Raw genomic sequence first — 17,988 nt, 5'->3', positions numbered from 1 at the left:
TAAAAAAGAATTCTGAGAGATTTGCTCTGCTTACTTTCAAGTCAACAAGTATCCATTAAAGAAGTACTGGGCTTGGTGACTTGGGGACACAAAATAAATTTAGGTTGTCTATGCCCTTTGGGGAATTACAATCTTTCTACACTAAATTTGGAATAAATGCTCAGAGCAAAGTTCAAAGGATCATGCAACAACAACAACAAAAATACTAGAGTGCCACATAAAGTAAAGCTATTCACAAATTCAAGCGCTCCAAGACGAATACTAATAAAAATGCAACTAGCAAATGGGGAATGTATTTATTTTGACACACACAGAGAGCTGCTAAATACAATGACACACATCAATAAACATTCTGCAGAAACAGTGATACTTTCCTTTCTCTCCGCCTGGGATATCTGACAAAACCTGAGGCGATCACGCAAAACCACAGGGAATGAAAATTGGACTGGAAACACTGAAGGGTTTGTGACTGGTGCCCAAGAGGCAGGAAAACGTGGGGGGCTCGGCGAATACCTGGATCTGCTACGCAAAGAAGCTCGGAACCACGGTCGGGACAAGGGACGAGGTTATTCCTGTGGCTGATACTGACCAGTCCACGAGGCCCAGTGGCGAGAACGGCCCGGGTCCCCCGGAACGACCTCCTACCCGACAGCGCAGTCCTCTCCGGCCTGCAGGTTGGTGGCTACAAGGCATCCTCTGAGCGAGGAGGCACTGCGAAGCCTGCCACAAGAATGCAACCAGAACCCCGGCACTGCTTCCAGCAGCCCAGCTCCAGGGCATGGGGGACGCCAATGCAGAGAGACGACTGGTTCCTCCAAGCTAACGGTCTCGTGCTGCCTCCCTTATCCTGGGGATCAGCTCCCTAAAGAAAGCGCGGACCTGCACTTCCCAGCTGGGTGGGCCGTGGAGGTACTGGCAGGGGTTACCCCAACCCTCCGCTCGCGCCCGGGGCGCACGTCACTTCCGGCGCGCGCGCCCGCCCGCCGAGGGGGACAGGGTCTAGAGCCCGGGGGCGCGCGGCTGCCCGGGGGCGCGCTGGGAGGGCGGGGAGGGGGAAGGGGGAGTGTCTGCCGGTCGCCGCCGCCGCTGCTGCCAGCTCCGGGGCAAAGGAGTACCCTGCAGCCCTGGCCTCAGAACCGGCCCAGTCTTCCCGCCCGCACTCCGTGCGCCAGAAGCACTGACCGGTCTAACTGGTGCCGAAGCGGGAGTTGGCTCAGCCTGCGGAGCGGCGGGGACGGCTTCAGTGCCCCCTCCCCTCCCCGACCCCTTCCTTCCATCGCCCCGGTCATGGGGAACGCGGCTACTGCCAAGAAAGGCGGCGAGGTGGAGAGCGGTGAGTCAAGAGCCGGGTCTAGGGGCCGGCTAGGCGGGCGGGCGGGCGGGCGGACGCGGGGTACCGAGCGTCCCCCAGGGTGGGAACCCGCAGGCCGCGGGCACGGTCCAGGCCTCGCAGCAGCCGCGGGCAGCCGTTCGAGGGGGCCCTGGGGACCAGCCGCCTTCCTCCTCCGCCTCCTCCCCCAGCTCCGGCTGGAGGGCTGAGCGCCGAGGGCCGGATGGAGAGGGCGAGGGAGGAGAGCGGTCCCCGCGATTGCTTTTTTTACTGGGGCGAGGGGGACTCACTTCCTTAGACACTTCCCCAAATTTGGTCCGGCTAAAGAAGTCTCTTGGACCACCCCAACCCTCTCTTCCTCGCCCCCCGACCCTCTCTCGGGAGCCACAGGTAGTGTTGTGAACAGAGTTGTCTCTTTTCCCTCCATCACTCGAGTCCACCCCAACCTTATCACCAGGTGAAGGGCTGCTAAATCTGGCCCTCCGCAGGTGAGGTTAATCCTGAGCGGGTAACTATGTTTTAGAGATCCTCCATCTTTTCGGATTAAGAGTGGAAAATATCGTAAGAGTAAACAGCAACTTTATCCGTTAGAGAAGAAAAGCAAGGCAGGTTTGCCTTTTCTTGAGACATTCAGGAATCTGCTACAGTGTCTGTAAAACTTAAAGGTCACTGCTTTGAAGTACTTCCAGTAGATTTCTTCTGAGAGCTGAAAGTGCAGGCGCTCTACTCTTTACAACAAACAGTAAAAAATCATGAATTTCTGTATGGCAATATGGTTTTATTTGTCTTTCAGTCAATCAGCATGGTTTTTTGCCTTTGCCAAGTTCAGCTCAGATTTTATAATTCAGAATGACCAGAAAACAAATAGTATTTGTTATATCCCCAGGAGTAAATGACATCTTAGCACTTGAGAGAATAATGTCGGATGACTTATTCCAGTTTGTGTAAATACTGTCTTTTAATGTTTCTATGTTTGTAACATGTTCTAGGTTAATTGCGAAATTTTTTCAGTATCAATAAAGCAGAATCGATTTCGAAAAATTTAGTCATTCATTTTGTTTAATGTGAATAGATAGATCGGATTATATGGTTTTGTTTCACCAATAAGGATTTGGTGTTAATTTTCAGGACCTCCAAAAAAGTTTGATGTCTTTAATATGTGATATGGACCTTTTCAAAAGCCAATGAAGAGGTAGAACTTAGTAGTCTTTATTTTTTAATTGCACAAATGTAGTAACTAACTGTACTAGAAAGTATTAAAAAGGTAGAAAGTGTAAAGAATTATTTTTGCCTTTTATAATTTTCCCTTTTAACTTAAAGCTTTATTAACTTAGAGATAAAACATGTGCCGATTATATTAGAGTATGTTGATTATTGAATTATATCAATGATTTTCATTTACAAGTGCTTGCCTGTGTAGTGCTTATTTTTCAACAATGATAGGAGACTCTTCTGTGACCTATATATTTCCATTATTAGGTTACCAAACTAATTCTTCCCTAGACAGTTTTAATTTGAAGCTCATAGCTATGGGATAATCTTGGAATATTTACAGAAAACACAATGGAAACTTTAAAATATTTATCTAAATGTATTGAAATTATTCCTGTGAATAAATTCTTTCCTAAACTTTCCTAGTTCTTAAGTATGTTAGCCAGCCAGCTGTTTATGTTAGTTTATTTATGGAAACTGAAGGTCATTATAGTAGTTGAATAAATGTTAGGGAGAGATTAAAAAATAGCAAGTGATGTCTCATTGGGGCAATCATTAAAATGTCACATGTTGATCAGTTTGTAGTTTCATTTGGAGCAATGTTATCAGGTGAGTGTTGCTGCTCTTCTGTGGAGAACAAAGAAATTTTATTGATGTATTTAAAAGCTTAATGAAAGAACAACTTTTACCATTATATGCCTAACTGTTCTGTATATTTTTTAAAAATTGCTCTTGAAAATATATTCATAATTCGAATGTAGTTATTTAAACTTTAGCTGATAAATAAGAGCATAAACTTTTAGAAATGTAAGTGAACTTAGAGATCAGCCCGTGTAATCATTCTGTGTCAAAGCCAAAGAACCTGACCTCTGAAGAAGCTGGAGTTGAGATCAGATAGATAGTGATATCAGAGTAAGGTACCCTGACTCCATTCTGCATCACTAAATAATCAATTAATACATATATTTTCAAAGTGTCTATAAATTGTGGATACACCAGGTGGTATAGAGAGAAAAAATCTGGGATTATTCCCTCCAGATTTAAAAAATCTGGGATTGTTCACTCCAGATTTAAAACACTAGAACTTATGGGCTATTCCTCAAAATTTATAAAAACTGGTTATAGAGCAAATAAAAGGAAGTACAGTGAAGCCTTCATAAACTCGGCTTAGAGAAGTTAATATATTTGATTATTTATGTTTAAATGTAAAAATATCTGTGCTTGTAACTTCAGCTGGTATTTTAGCAACTTAAAAATTGCTAGAGGGAGTTCCGTCATGGCTCAGTGGTTAATGAACCCGACTAGTATCCATGAGGATGCAGGTTCGATCCCTAGCCTCGCTCAGTGGGTTAAGGATCCAGCGTTGCTGTGAGCTGTGGGGTAGGTTGCAGATGTGGCTTGGATCTTGCATGGCTGTGGCGCAGGCGGGAAGCTACAGCTCCAATTCTATCCCTAGCCTGGGAACCTCCATATGCCATGGATGCAGCCCTCAAAAGACAAAAAAAAAAATTTTTTTTTACTCTTTTTATAGATTTTTTTTTAACCTTTCAGACCCTTATAGTTTCAAAAAGAGTTATCGGTATTAACAAATAGGCCTTATTCTTACTAATATTGAGGCTCATTACCATAGTGCAAATAATTGTTTCCCCTGGTAGGGAGGTATAGCTTAAATTGCTTAAATAGATATAGAGGTATAGCTTAAATTTTTATATTTTAATATGTTATAATTCATCCATTCATTTATTTTTTATTTCTAAGGGATGGGAGATGAAGAGTTGCCTTCATGTAGCTCATAGTCAACGAGGTAGATAAGTAAAAGCACAGTCACAAGAATTTTGTAGAAAGTATATGGTAGAATGTTTCATATAGTAACAATTTGGTTTTTCACTTTGGTCCGTTATAATGTAAATCAGACTCAGTAATGTTTTGTATCTGCGTGGTAATTTTCTGAATCAAATTTTTGACCCTTTTAAAGAGAGAAATGAACTAATTGACAGTTCACAATAATGGATGATGTACTAGCACATTTGACCTTAGGGCTGCCTTACGGAGTCCAGTGTAAATGCCGTATCTTTAGCTGACTTACTTTTACAAGGTATAAAGTCCCAGCTTTTTGGCCATGGTTTAAGGTTGTATTCCCTGTTGCCTATGATTCATGTAATGTTAACTTTTCAGTAACTTCTGAAACTTTTGTTTTCTAGTAAAATTGTTGTATCTAAAGCTTTTAAGTCCTTGTCAATTCTGTATTCTCTATCTGGACTTTGACTTAAAAAATTAAAGACACTGAAGTAAGTCAGAAAGAGAAAGACAAATACCAAATAATATCACTTATATCTGGAATCTAATATGTGGCACAAATGAACCTTTCCACAGAAAAGAATATCATGGACTTAGAGATTAGATTTGTGGTTGCCAAGGGGGAGGGGGAGGGAGGGGGATGGATTGGGAGCTTGGGGTTGATAGATGCAGACTATTGCCTTTGGAGTGGATAAGCAATGACGTTCTGCTGTGTAGCACTGGGAACTATGTCTAGTCACTTATGATGGAGCATGATAATGTGAGAAAATAGAATGTATACTTGTATTGTGGCGGGGTCAGCATGCTGTGCAGTAGAAAACTGACAGAACACTAAATTAGATGTAATGAAAAAAATAATCATTATATAAAAAGTTAAAAAAAATTAAAGATACTGTCTTGAGATCTCATTATTTTAAGGTCCTACTTAATAAAATGAGTATTCAGTTTCTATACCATTTATTCAAGTAGAAGACCATATATCATGAGCAGACCATTGTGGTTTGTGAGCCACAAATTTGAGAGAATGTATTTATACAGATATTACTTAGCTTCTTTTGTAAGAGCCAGTTCTGCTGCTGATGTAGCTCCTCCAATCCTAGCTCAGCTCCCTAGTTGTAGAGAAGCCACGAAAGGTTAAATTAGGAAAGAATATGAATCCCTCTGTAGGCTGTAGTTTGTTTTTTTCTTTTTACCGCCTCACCTGTGGCACATGGAAGTTCCCGGGCTAGGGGTCAAATCTGAGCTGCAGCTGCCAGCCTACACTACAGCCATGGCTGCACCGAATCTGAGCCGCATCTGTGACCTTTGCCGCTGCTTGTGGCAACACTGGATCCTTAACTCACTGAGCAAGGCCAGGGATTGAATCTGCATCCTCATGGATACTGTGTTGTGTTCTTAACTGGCACAGCCACAGTGGGAACTCCTCGGCTGTAGTTTGGAGGTTACTAAATAAACTGTAGTTCAACTGTAGAATGATAGAGACAGAAAAGTCATTTGTCATTCAATCCTTTAGTTATTCTCAGTCAATACTAAATAAGTGCCTGCCTTGTACCAAGTATTGTGGTAGTCCATAAAGGCAAATATGAGAATAAAAGTAAGATTTAGTTCCTGTTCTTAAGCTGGGAGAAAAATATATACAGATATTTATGATAACATGTGCAGTGATATATAGGTGCCTGAGATGATACTAGGATGAAAACACAACATAGGACTTTATATAGGAATAAGTATGGAATTTCTGAGATCATCTTGGGAAATAGACTGTAACTGACTGAAATAGACACTGATTTTTGAGTCTGTTTTGGGGATATTTACATCTGTAACTGTAGCACCTACACTAACATTGATTTCTCAGCTGTTTCTCCTGCTACACGTTGTGACCTATAAGAGCAGAGGCAGTATCTACCATGTACAGTGTTTTAATCCCTAAAATTTGGCACAGTTCCTAGCTCATAGTGGAAGCTAAAATTGTGGATAATTAAATGGATAAAAAATTTAAAGACTCTTTTGGAAGTGTTTTTATCCCCTTTCCTCCCTCCCCAGTTATTGGGTACTTTCTCTGTAATACATTGGCTATTTGGGCCTAGTAGTTAATTTACTTTACAAGAGGATACTTCTTCCCCTTTCTTCTTAGCACATAGTACTTTATTCGACATTTTATGTCAAAATCACATCACTTTTAATTGGTAGGAGAAATTGGTCTCAGACTTCAGTTAGGAAGACATTAGATTAGGAAAAACTGTTATGTTCCCAACCTCTTGGAAAAAAATCCTGCTTATTCGAGGCCAGAATGTTTGGGTCTCCCCCAAATTCACGTGTTGAAATCCTAACTCCCAAGTTGATAATACTAGAAGGTGGGCTCTTTGGGAGGTGATTAGGTCATGAGGGCAGAGCCTCATGAATGGGATTAAAAAAAGGTTGAGCTGAGTTCCCTTGCCCCTTCCCCTATATGAAGTTAATAGTGAAAAGATGGCTATCATTGAGGAAGTTGGCTGTTACCAGACACCAAATCTGCTGGCACCAGTCCTTGAATTTCCACACTTCAGAGTTGTGAAAAATATATTTCTTTTGTTCATACCCACCCAATCTATGGTATATTGCTATAGCAGCCCAGACCAAGACAAGGCCTACACCATTTAGCTGTACCACCATCCTTGTTGCTGTCATTTACCAATCTCTTGCTCAATTACCTTCAGTCATCAAAACCTTTGGTACCTGGCTCAAAGTCTTTCTCTATACTCTAGCCCTGTATTCATCCTGGGTAACCTTAAATTCTCTGTGGATGATCCCCCACCTCCCATTACCATTGCATTTCAATTCCTTGATCATGTTTTTTCTTATCCCCTTCACTTCATTTCAGATAGCTGGCCTCACCAAGAAGCTTGCTATTGTCATTAATGCTCAAGAATCCCTGATGTAGGCATGTCATTCTCCAATTCAATGTCCTTTCCTTGTTATGTTTTTAAAATTTTCCCGTCATGATCATTCTTTATCAGAACCTTTTATCCATTCATCCATTAGCACTCACTTCATTTTCATTCTTAACCAGTTTAGATTACATAGCACCCCCCCAATCCTTTGCACGTTTATCTTCATATCTTTCTGACAAAAATCTAACTGACAGACTCAACTGTCTGCTTTCTTAGTGCTTTCAGCCAAGAGCTAAGCACTTCTGGAGAAAGCCACATGGAAGGCGCACTTAAATTCAACCTCAAATGGGCTGTCAATATAACTTAACAGTTGTACCGTATTTCTCTGGTTAACTTTCCCAGTCACCACGATTTCCATTTCATTCTCTTCTCTACACTTCTGAAATCTCCTTGATCTTCTCATTCTCAACAGTGATATTTCTTTGTATTTCACAAAGAAAATAAGATACGACAAGAACCCCTTTAACTTCTTTATATCATCCAAATCTCCTGTATTTTAACTGAATCTGTTTTGTTAGTCTGTTATAATGGAGGCGTTATCTATTCCATTTATCTATTGTTATCTGAAATCTCTCTCCTACATTTAGTGGCTTAAAACAATGGACATTTTATATCTGCTCTTTTTCACAGCATCTAGCTCAGCTCAAAGGCTGGGGCCTAGAATCCCCTGAAGACTTGCTCATTCACCCTCCACCCTCACCAAAAAAAGACTTGCTCATTCTCAGGTCTCCTTGTTGTTCGGGCTATTGGAGGTTAGAACCTTAGCTGGGATTTTTTTAGCTGAATTACCTACATGTGGCCTTTACATGTAGCTTGGGCTTTCTCATAACATGGTGGTTGAGTTCCGAGGGAGCAGGAAAGAGCCAGGTGGAAGCTGTTTCCCCTTTTATGACCCAATTTCAGAGGTCAAGTAGTGTTACTTCTGCATTATGTTCATTAGAAGTGAGTCATTTAGATGAGTCCATAATAGAAGAGGTATATTAGATTCCACTTTTGATGGAAGGAGTTCAAAGAATTTTTTTGTTTGTTTGTTTGTCTCTTTTTGCCTTTTCTAGGGCCGCTCCTGTGGCATATGGAGGTTCCCAGGCTAGGGGTCTAATCGGAGTTGTAGCCGCCAGCCTACACCAGAGCCACAGCAACGCGGGATCCGAGGGATCCGAGCCGCGTCTGCGACCTACACCACAGCTCACGGCAATGCTGGATCCTTAACCCACTGAGCAAGGCCAGGGATCGAACCCGCAACCTCATGCTTCCTAGTCGGATTCGTTAACCACTGAGCCACGAAGGGAACTCCCAAAGAATTTTTGACATATTTTTAAAAACTACCATGTTGCACATCTTTCTCTTCCAGGCCAATCCCTCTATCGTTACTTTGGATCCATCCCTTCTTGCTTTTCTAGGAAATTTATGCTGTTGTATATAATTCTCTTTTATATTCAACCTGTCTTCTCATTTGTTTTTAAAATGTGGGCCCATTTTTCTTCATCTTTCTATTTTGCTTTTTGACTGCATTCCCTTCGCTTTTTCATCTCTCACCTAATAGAGTAAATTGGCCGGTGATTTATAGTACCTGTGGTCATTTCAGTTGCTTTTCATGGCCAGAAGGTAATTAAAATGTGTGTTGCGTAAAACCTGAGGCCAGGATTTTTTTTTTTTTTAAAGGAGAAGTGTTCTTTTTTTCTCTTCTTGCCGTATTATAGCAATAATGATGCAGCCACTGTAGCCTACACTTAATATATTTCAGCTGTTAGAACCCAACGTGTTTGAAAGTTTGGATCTCCATCTATACTTGATTTAGGCTAGATCCTGGACTTTGAGCTGATGTAATGGGAAGAGACTTTGGGAGGATGTTTTGAAAATGGAGAAGTGTGAATAATATGTGGCCAGGGGATACTGTGACGGAGTACTTACTGATGGCTGCAAATTTATAACCACTCTTTCCATCTAGAGGCATATATGATTTCTTCACCCCTTTGGAACTGGGCTAGACTTGTGATTGTTTGACCAATAAAATATGGTAGATGTAATGCTAAGTCAGTTCCAGGCTTATGCCTTAGAGAGGACTGACAGCCTCTGCTATTGTATGAGCCAGCTGCCATGTAAGAGTTCTGACTATTTTGAGACCAGTATGCTGTTAAAAGCCTAAGAGAGGAGAGTGAGAAATAGAGAGAGAGACAGAGGAAGATAGAAATAGGCTATATGGAGTAGCAGCTAGACACTAGACAAGTGAGGGAAGTTTTCTTAGACCTGTCAGTCTGCCCAGCCTTCATCTGAAGGCAGATGAATGAGTGACTCAGCCAGCAGTGAGAAGTGAGATGCCAGGTGGATGACCTCAGTTGGGCTGTTGCAGCCCTCTTCCAGCTCTTTGAGTCACTTAGCTCAGACCCCAGACCTTGTGGAATAAAGATGAGCAGTTCCTACTGTACCTTGTCCAAAAACTTGAACCAAAGAATTGTGAGCAAAATATGGCTGGTGTCTTAACACTGAGTTTTGGTGTCTGTTGCATAGTCATAGACAAATGAAACACAAACGAAGGAACTGACATACAGGAAAACTCTGTTGCCTGCCTGTTCATCTTAAATTACATTTTAAACTGCATATGTCCTCGTTCTTTTCACAGAACTCTCTGGAACCCCTTTTCCATTATTACCAAACCTCTGCACCTACAGATTTTACACATGATGCAAATTTTTTCCCCTTGCATCTAATAGTTGGAAAGTTATGGTTAGAATACTACTTTGGCTTAATTCTAGAGTAACAGTATAATCTGAGATAGAGCTGGTTTAAAAAAATCTCAAGTGAGATCTTCTCTGAATGTTTGGTAATCTCAACTGGGATCTTCTCCTCTGAATGTTTGATAAAAGAAATCCCTCATACATTTACAAATGTGTAAATGTGTACTTTGTACATGCAAATTAAAACTGACTGAAAATTTCTTAAAGGGAATTCAGGATAATTTATATAATATACCAAGAAGGAGACAATTTGTCCTCATGATACATTAAAGTTTTTCTCAAATGTCCTTCTGCTTGTACTTGTGATTAGATGTCTTCTTTCTTGACATTTTGCTAGAACAGAATTTTGCCCTGGTCACTTCTCCCTTCTGGATTTTCTTCTGAAACATCCAGTTCCTTTCCACCTCCTTAGTATGCAGAGAAACTTCTCTGTCACAGAAAACCAAGTCTAACATTGAAGAACTGACACCTGCTTTGTTTTTTTAAACCTAGTATGAGTTTATCAAACCATTTCTCTCAACAAATGAATTTTCATAATAATGATTAGGGTGAAAATTTCTTCTCATCATTACTTTATATATAAGAAAAAGAGAATAAAAATCTCAGCTAGAATCCCACCATTCAGAAATAACCAGTTAGCATTTTTTCTTCAGTATTTTCCTTTTCAAAATATATGGGTGACTTTTAACCAAAAGTGGAATTATAATAATAGTATAGTGCTAATTATGGGCCAGGAAACTATTATAAGTGCTTTAATCCAGTTTATTTTATTTGATCCACTTCACAGCTAGTGAGGTTTGTACTTTTATTAGCCCCATTTGCAGGTGAAGAAACTGAAGCAGTTAAGTAATTTGCCCAAGAGCGCATAATTGGAATTCAATGCTAGGTAATCTTGACTTTAGAGCCTACACTTTAACCATTATCCTAATCTGCCATCCACATTAAATATACTTTGGTTTGTTTTGTTTTCATGTTGATGTCATGAATTTTTCCATGCAGTCAGATGTTATTCTATAGGGATTTTTTTTTTACATTCAGTGTGTTAAATTTTTCAAAATAATAACTTATATAGAACTAATTTTTTAACTCTTCACTTCGATAGTAACCATTATCTCTAATTCCAATAGCATTGATTAATTTTGCTTATTTTATAATTATATTCACATAGTAGGTACTCTTGTGTCTGATTCATCCCTGTTGTTGAGTATAGTTGAAAATTGTCCATTCTCCTTGCTATATAGTTTTCTATTGTTTGAGTAGATTTTAATTTACCTCTGTTGTTGATATGTGTTAAGTTTCAGTTTGCGAGGTATTATAAATGGTGCTACAATACGTAAACATTCTGGTACATGTATTCTGGTGAACATATGTATGCATTTTTATTGAATATATACCCAGTCGTAGGCATTCAGCTTTAATAGATATGGTCAGTAGTTTTCTCAAGTGATTATATGAGTTTGCACTGCTATCTGTGTTGTTTGAAAGTCCTCATTGTTCCACGTTCTCAACAACTTTTGGTTTTTCCTTTCTTGTTTTGCTTTAGCCATTCTGATAGGTATTACAGTAACATTTTTGTGAATACTAGTGTTCCATTGTATGGATAACTATCTTTTTTAAAAGGCAGCTCCTATTGTTGGGCACTAAAGTTGTTTTCATTATTTTTTTTTTTAAAGTGTTGAGACTAATCTTGTAGATTTATTTTTAAGACTTTGATACATATTTCCCATGCACATAATTGTACAAATAATGTGTTTGTTTCACTGAAACAGTGTAAGAATAAGTTATTGTAACTTCTATAGTAACTTTAGTTACTCACCATGAAATAGCACTTCATTTTAAATTTAATTTTATTTATAGCAAAAGTTGAACATTATGTTTATTGGTAATTTTTTATATTTTTAATAAATAACCTGTTCTCTTCAGGTGCTTATATTTCAGTTGAAATATTTGTGAATGTCTTTATTATCATTATTAACCCTTTTCTGGCTATATGTTACGAACTTTTCCTTTTTATCTTTAAATTTTATAAAAATTTAAGTTTTTATGAAATCAAATGTATGTTTTACAGTTTTTGTCTTTTGTATCATGCTTTAAAATGCCTACTCATGTTTTCAGCTATTCCATTCCACTCTCCCCCTTTGTGTGTATATGTCTATATGTGTACATATGTACATACATGTGTACTGTATTCATACACATGTATATTCAAGTTTTTACCATTTGGAAAATAATATGAAAATGTAAACTTTCTCTATGCTACATCATCCTCTTTTTCTCAAATCTTCTTCAAAACCAAACTTACTAATTAATAGGCTGATTTCACAGCTTCTACTTTTTTTCTGTTTATACTTCAAATCCTAAAGTTGATCTCTGTTTCTTCCTGCTTTGGCAAGTGTTACCAATAATCCTGTTTATGACCTTTTTTCTTTAGTTTCTCTAGTCTATAGTGTTTCCCAAAGTGAGTCATCCACTCAGTTTCTTCAAGCTCTGCCCCTTCCTGTTACTTCTTATCTTGTGACCGACACATACTCTTTTCAGTTCTTCAGGCATATTTAGTTTTTACCAGATGTGTTTCCTGAAAAGTCAAGTTGAGGAAATTATCTTTTCCCTAAATTTATATCCCCTATTTTGGTGAAAATGGGATCTTTTCTAGTCATATGAGCCAGAAACCTGGAAGTCATTCTAGATTCTTTCATTTTCCTTACCTCCTACCTCTCACTGGTGACTGGGTCTTATCAGTGATTTCCTCTCATTTCCACTTTCACTGCTTCTGTCTTAATTCAGCTTTTATCATCCCTTTCCAGGATATCTAAAGTATTTGCTTAGGAGTTCCCATTGTAGCTTAGAAGATTAAGACCCCACATTATCTTTGTGAGGTTGGAGGTTTGATCCTTCGCCTTGTTTCGTGGGTTGTGGATCCCGCGTTGCCTCAAAGCTGTAGCATAGGCCACAGGTGCTGCTTGGACCTGGTGTTGCTGTGGTTGTGTGGTAGGTCTCAACTGCAGCTCCACTTCCACCCTTGGCGCAGGAACTCATATGTGCACAGGTGTGGCCATAAAAAGAAAAAAATCATAATAAAATATTTGCTTAACCAATCTCCCTACCTTTGGCTTTCTTAGCTGTGTCCCAAATCTGATCCGTTTACTCCCTGCTTAAAATCGTTTTTACTGTGCTCCATTGCATATGGAGTAGAGTCTATTCTTAGCATGGCGCATAAGGCCTGTTATGCTTTGATCCCAGTATTTTGATTGCCTTCCCATCAGTCCTTGTAGTGCGTTTTAAGATACAGTAAAACATTGTTCTTACTATGATTGCTCTGGCATTGTTACTGTCTTTAACACCCAAAGTTGAGGAATTCAGAAGCATGCCCCAGACACAACACAGTTCTTTCTGTACTGCTAGGTTATGTTTATTACGATATTATAAATCAATTCTTAATTAGTTTTAGCAAAACTAATCAATCCACTATAGGAAAAATGTATTGGGGGCTTAAGTCAAAATGCAATCAAAATTATTTTGTCTGCCGTTTCCTATTTGAGATTGTCTGTATTAATATCTCCCATTAGTATGGATTATGGAAGATTTACTGTACCTTGATCTCTTTTTCCATTATTTGATTTTATATAAACTTTGAAGAAAAGGAATTAATTAAGGATGTAAACAGTATGCATACATAATTACTGATTTATTGATAATTTAAAAAATTGTTAAGTATGCCTTTTTTTAAGCTTTCATTTACAAAATTCACCTGGATGCTTTTCTTTCATAGAGGCTTTATCCTTATTCTTTCTTCTCTGGAAGACTATTTATCTCTTTCCCTTTTGCCTAATTAACCCTTTATCACATTCTTCATATTTCATTTCAATTATCAGTCTTTCAGGAAGGTGTTTTATGATCATCTCACACTAGATTAAGGTCTCCTGTTACATATTTTCATAGAATCATGACACTTTTTTTCATAGTTCATTCTTTCCCCCTGAATTATAATGTCTGTTTTTGTTCAGTATTGGTATCTAGCACATAGTACTATACTTGACACATAGTAGAGACTCAGGAAATGCTTGATGAATAAATGAATACAGTTTCTTGATAGACAGAGGATAAATCTGAAATAGTTTTGAGAAATGCTTGTTTTAACTATAGCCATAACTTTGATATATCTAAAATTTACTGTAAAAAAAAACTTACTCTATAGAATGATATGGGAACTAGTGCTTATAAATTGTATTTTGTACTTATTTCTAATATAAGATTGAAAAGGTAGCCATCAGAATATTTCTGCTTGGTAGTAGAGAGGATTAATTATGTTCTTGGATATAATTACAACTGTGTACTTCAACTTAAAAGCCAGGGTTTACTTGCTATAGAGAAGGCAGTGTCTTAACGAGAAACTAATATTGCACAAGTGAATCTTGTGAACTTGACTCAAAGACAGAAGATCAAATGGAGATTGTCTTGCAGAATTGAGAATATCCATTGCCATCAGCATTGGAAGTGTGTCCATTTCATAGCAGACAGTGTCTTAAGTGCATTCCTTCTCAGTTGTGGTTACCTCCTTTGGTTCCTGCTTTACCTGGTTTTCTAGTCTTCCTAACCATTCTATAATATACCCACATGAGGAATTAATTTTCTGCTTAAAATAACTAACATCCATTTTTTTGTTGTTGTTTGTTTTTGTTTTTTTAACAACTAACAACCTGACTAGTACATTCCTAAAGGGGAATCTAATTCACTGGTCCTCCCAGGAAGGGCTACTAGAGGTTTTATTTGTATGCATATTTCATAGGGCTGCCAGGAAAACAATGAAAATATGCTTAGGATGGATAGTTAAGCTCTTAGGTCTAGGAATGAAGGAGCCTAAGACTCTCATTGATAGTTCAGAGAAGGGTTTTTGCATAGAGGAACTCTGAAAGACTGTACTCCAAATCCTTAAGAGATCAACAGCAATTATTGTTAATGTATATTATCCAGAATAAAAAACATTTTGTAAGTCAACAAAAAGGTGAAAAATCAGAATGGAAAGAAAAACAGTAAAATACATGAATAGGTAAATTACTGAAGATGAAATTCAGATGATCAGTTAACATATGAAAAGATACTTGACCTCACTAGTAATCAGTAAAATGTGATTTTAAAATGAGATGTCTTTTTTCATTCACCAGATTAGCAGAAATGAACAAATCACACAGTATCATGTATGACAAGCATGTTGGATATAAATTGGGATAGCCACTCCTAAGATGATTTGATTATATCTATTAAAACTGAAAATGGATATAAACAGTGGCCCAGAAATTCCCCTTTTAGGTCTCTTCTGAATAGAAACACTTATACATATGCAAAAATAAGTATGTATTTAAAAAGAAATATTGGTGCGGGAAAGAAGAAATTGGACCCTTATACATTGCTGGTGGAAATGTAAAATGGTACAGCTACTTTGGAACTAATTTGTCAGTTTCTCAAAAATGTTAAGCATCAAATTACCATACCCAGCAGTTTTTACTGCTGGAAATCTATCGAAGAGAATTAAAAACATATGTCCACACAGCAACTTGTACATGAATGTTTCTAGAAACATTATTCTTTTTTTTTTCTTTTCTTTTTAGGGCTGCACCTGTGGCATATGGAAGTTCCCAGGCTAGGGGTTGAATTGGAGCTGCAGCTGCCAGCCATAGCCACAGCCACAGCAAATCCAAGCCATGTCCACGACCTGTACTGCAGCTCGCAGCAAAGCAAGGTCATTAACCCACTGAGCAGGCTAGGGATTGAACATGAATCCTTATGGATACTTCAGGTTCTTAACCCGTGGAGCTACAATGGGACCTCACTAGCAGCATTATTCTAGCCATAAAGTAAAAACAGCTCAACTGGTGAAACAGAATGTGGTGTATCCATGCAGTGGAATACCAGCAATAAAAAGTAGCAAAGTATTGATACTCACTACAACATAAATGAACCTCAAAAACTTTATGCCCATAAATAGAAGTGAGATTTAAAAGACCACATATTATATGGAAGAAGTGAGACACAAAAGACCACATATTATATGACTTAATTTATATGAAAATGACAGAATCTGTAGAAACAAAGTAGAATAGTGATTGCCCAGGGCTAGTGGTGGGAATGGAAAGTGACTGCAGATGGTCATGAGGTTCCTTTTGGAGTGAAGGATATTCTGAAATTAGAGATAATTGTACAATTCTATCAATTTAAAAGCCCCCCTGAATTGTACACTTAAAACTGGTTAATTTATGATATATAAATTAAAATTATTAAAATGATTAATGGGGGACTTTATAAACATTGTAACCTAAGATGGTAGGCCAACACTTACATGAAGGATAGCCGGAAAAAATTACCAGTGGAGGCCTAGCATGCTTTTTATTAGGAGGAATAAAATGGGAAACAGAGAGAGAGGGAAGAGAGAAGGGGGGAGAGAGAGGATTATTATTTCTTTGTAATAATGGAAACTGTAGTAACCTAAAGGCACATCAGAGAAACAGCTAAGTAAAAATGGTACAATTGAAATAAAAGCAACTTGCAAAAAGGTATGTAGAGCGTGATACCATTCAGGTATATTTAAAAAATTATTATATATATATATATATATATGTGTATATAGAAGTGTGTGTGTGTAAAAGAAAATTTAAGGCCACAAGCAAATTTAGAATAAAGGTTGCTTCTAGGGAGTAGAGCAGGGGAATTAGGATGAGGGTAGAAATCAGGAGGGCCTTTAATATTGTAAGTAATCTGATTTCTAAATAGACACTACATTCACAGTTATATAATTTTTAAGAATATAAACAGAAAAATGAACTTGAAACAAATATTCTGAAATATAAATAGTGACATTTCTAGGTGGTGGAAATAAAGAAGAGAAAATGAACCAAATTTAAAAAACAAGATAAAAGAGCATATTTCTCTTTGATTACCTAATATAAAGCTGTAAAAAAATTGTTTTAATGTAAAAGAAAGTCTGAAAAGTAGTAGCGATAATCCTGTGAACCCAAAGAAGACCCGAGGAGCAGGAAGAACAGAACAGTTTACCACCCAGGTTGCTAACTTACATATTGTAGTGTGTATGTGTTAATCCCATCCTCCTAATTTATCCCTCTTACTGCCCACCTTTCCCCTTACCTATTTTTTAACCGTAAGTTTGCTTTCTATATCTGTGAGTCTCTTTCTGATTTGGAAAAAAGTTTGTGTGTGTGTGTGTGTACCACATATATGTATATGTTAGATTGAACATATAAGCTATATCCTATGACATTTGTCTTTCTCTGTCTAGCTTACTTGGTATGATAATCTCTAGGTCCATCCATGTTGCCACTGATGGCATTATTCTTTTTTATGGTTGAGTAATATTGCAGCTATACACATCTTTATCCATTCGTCTGTTGAGGGACATTTAGGTTGCTTCTATGTCCTGGATATAGTAAATAGTGCTGCATGAATATTGGGGTTCGTGAATCTTTTCAGATTATGGTTTTCTCTGGATATGTACCCAAGAGTGGGATTGCAGTATCGTATGGTTACTGTATTTTTAGTTTTTTAAAGAACCTCCATACTGTTCTCCATAGTGGTTGTACTAATTTTCCATTAACAGTATAGGAGGGTTCCTTTTTCTACACACCCTGTCCAGCATTTATTATTTGTAGATTTTTTTCATGATGGTCATTCTGAACTGTGTGAGGTGATACCCCATTGTAGTTTTGACTTGCATTTCTCTAATAAATAACAGTGCTTAACATCTTTTTATGTGCCTTTTGGCCATCTGTATGTCGTCTTTGGCGAAATGTCTCTTTAGATCTTCTGCCCATTTTTTGATTGGGTTGTTAGTTTTTTGTTGTTGTTTTTTCCCTTTTTATGGCTGCACCTGCAGCATATGGAAGTTCACACTCTAGGAGTTGAATCGGAACTGTGGCTGACAGCCTATGCCACAGCCACAGCAACTCAGGAACCAAGCCTCGTGTGCAACCTACAC

At 38.2% G+C, this 17,988-nt stretch overlaps 1 protein-coding gene across 1 annotated transcript in view; it reads left to right on the top strand.

The window, feature by feature from the left end:
* Nucleotides 598-17,988, top strand: part of PRKACB (protein kinase cAMP-activated catalytic subunit beta) — a 115,811-nt gene continuing 98,420 nt past the window's right edge. The window contains exon 1 of the mRNA XM_021096363.1: nucleotides 598-1,333. Within this exon, the coding sequence (XP_020952022.1) occupies nucleotides 1,288-1,333 (46 nt within the window). The 5' untranslated portion in view covers nucleotides 598-1,287. The remainder of the gene's footprint in view (nucleotides 1,334-17,988) is intronic.

This window comes from Sus scrofa, chromosome 6 (assembly GCF_000003025.6).
Source record: "Sus scrofa isolate TJ Tabasco breed Duroc chromosome 6, Sscrofa11.1, whole genome shotgun sequence".
Lineage (NCBI taxonomy): Eukaryota > Metazoa > Chordata > Mammalia > Artiodactyla > Suidae > Sus > Sus scrofa.
The sequence above is the reverse complement of the archived record's forward strand: the minus strand, read 5'-3'. Positions and strand labels throughout refer to the sequence as shown.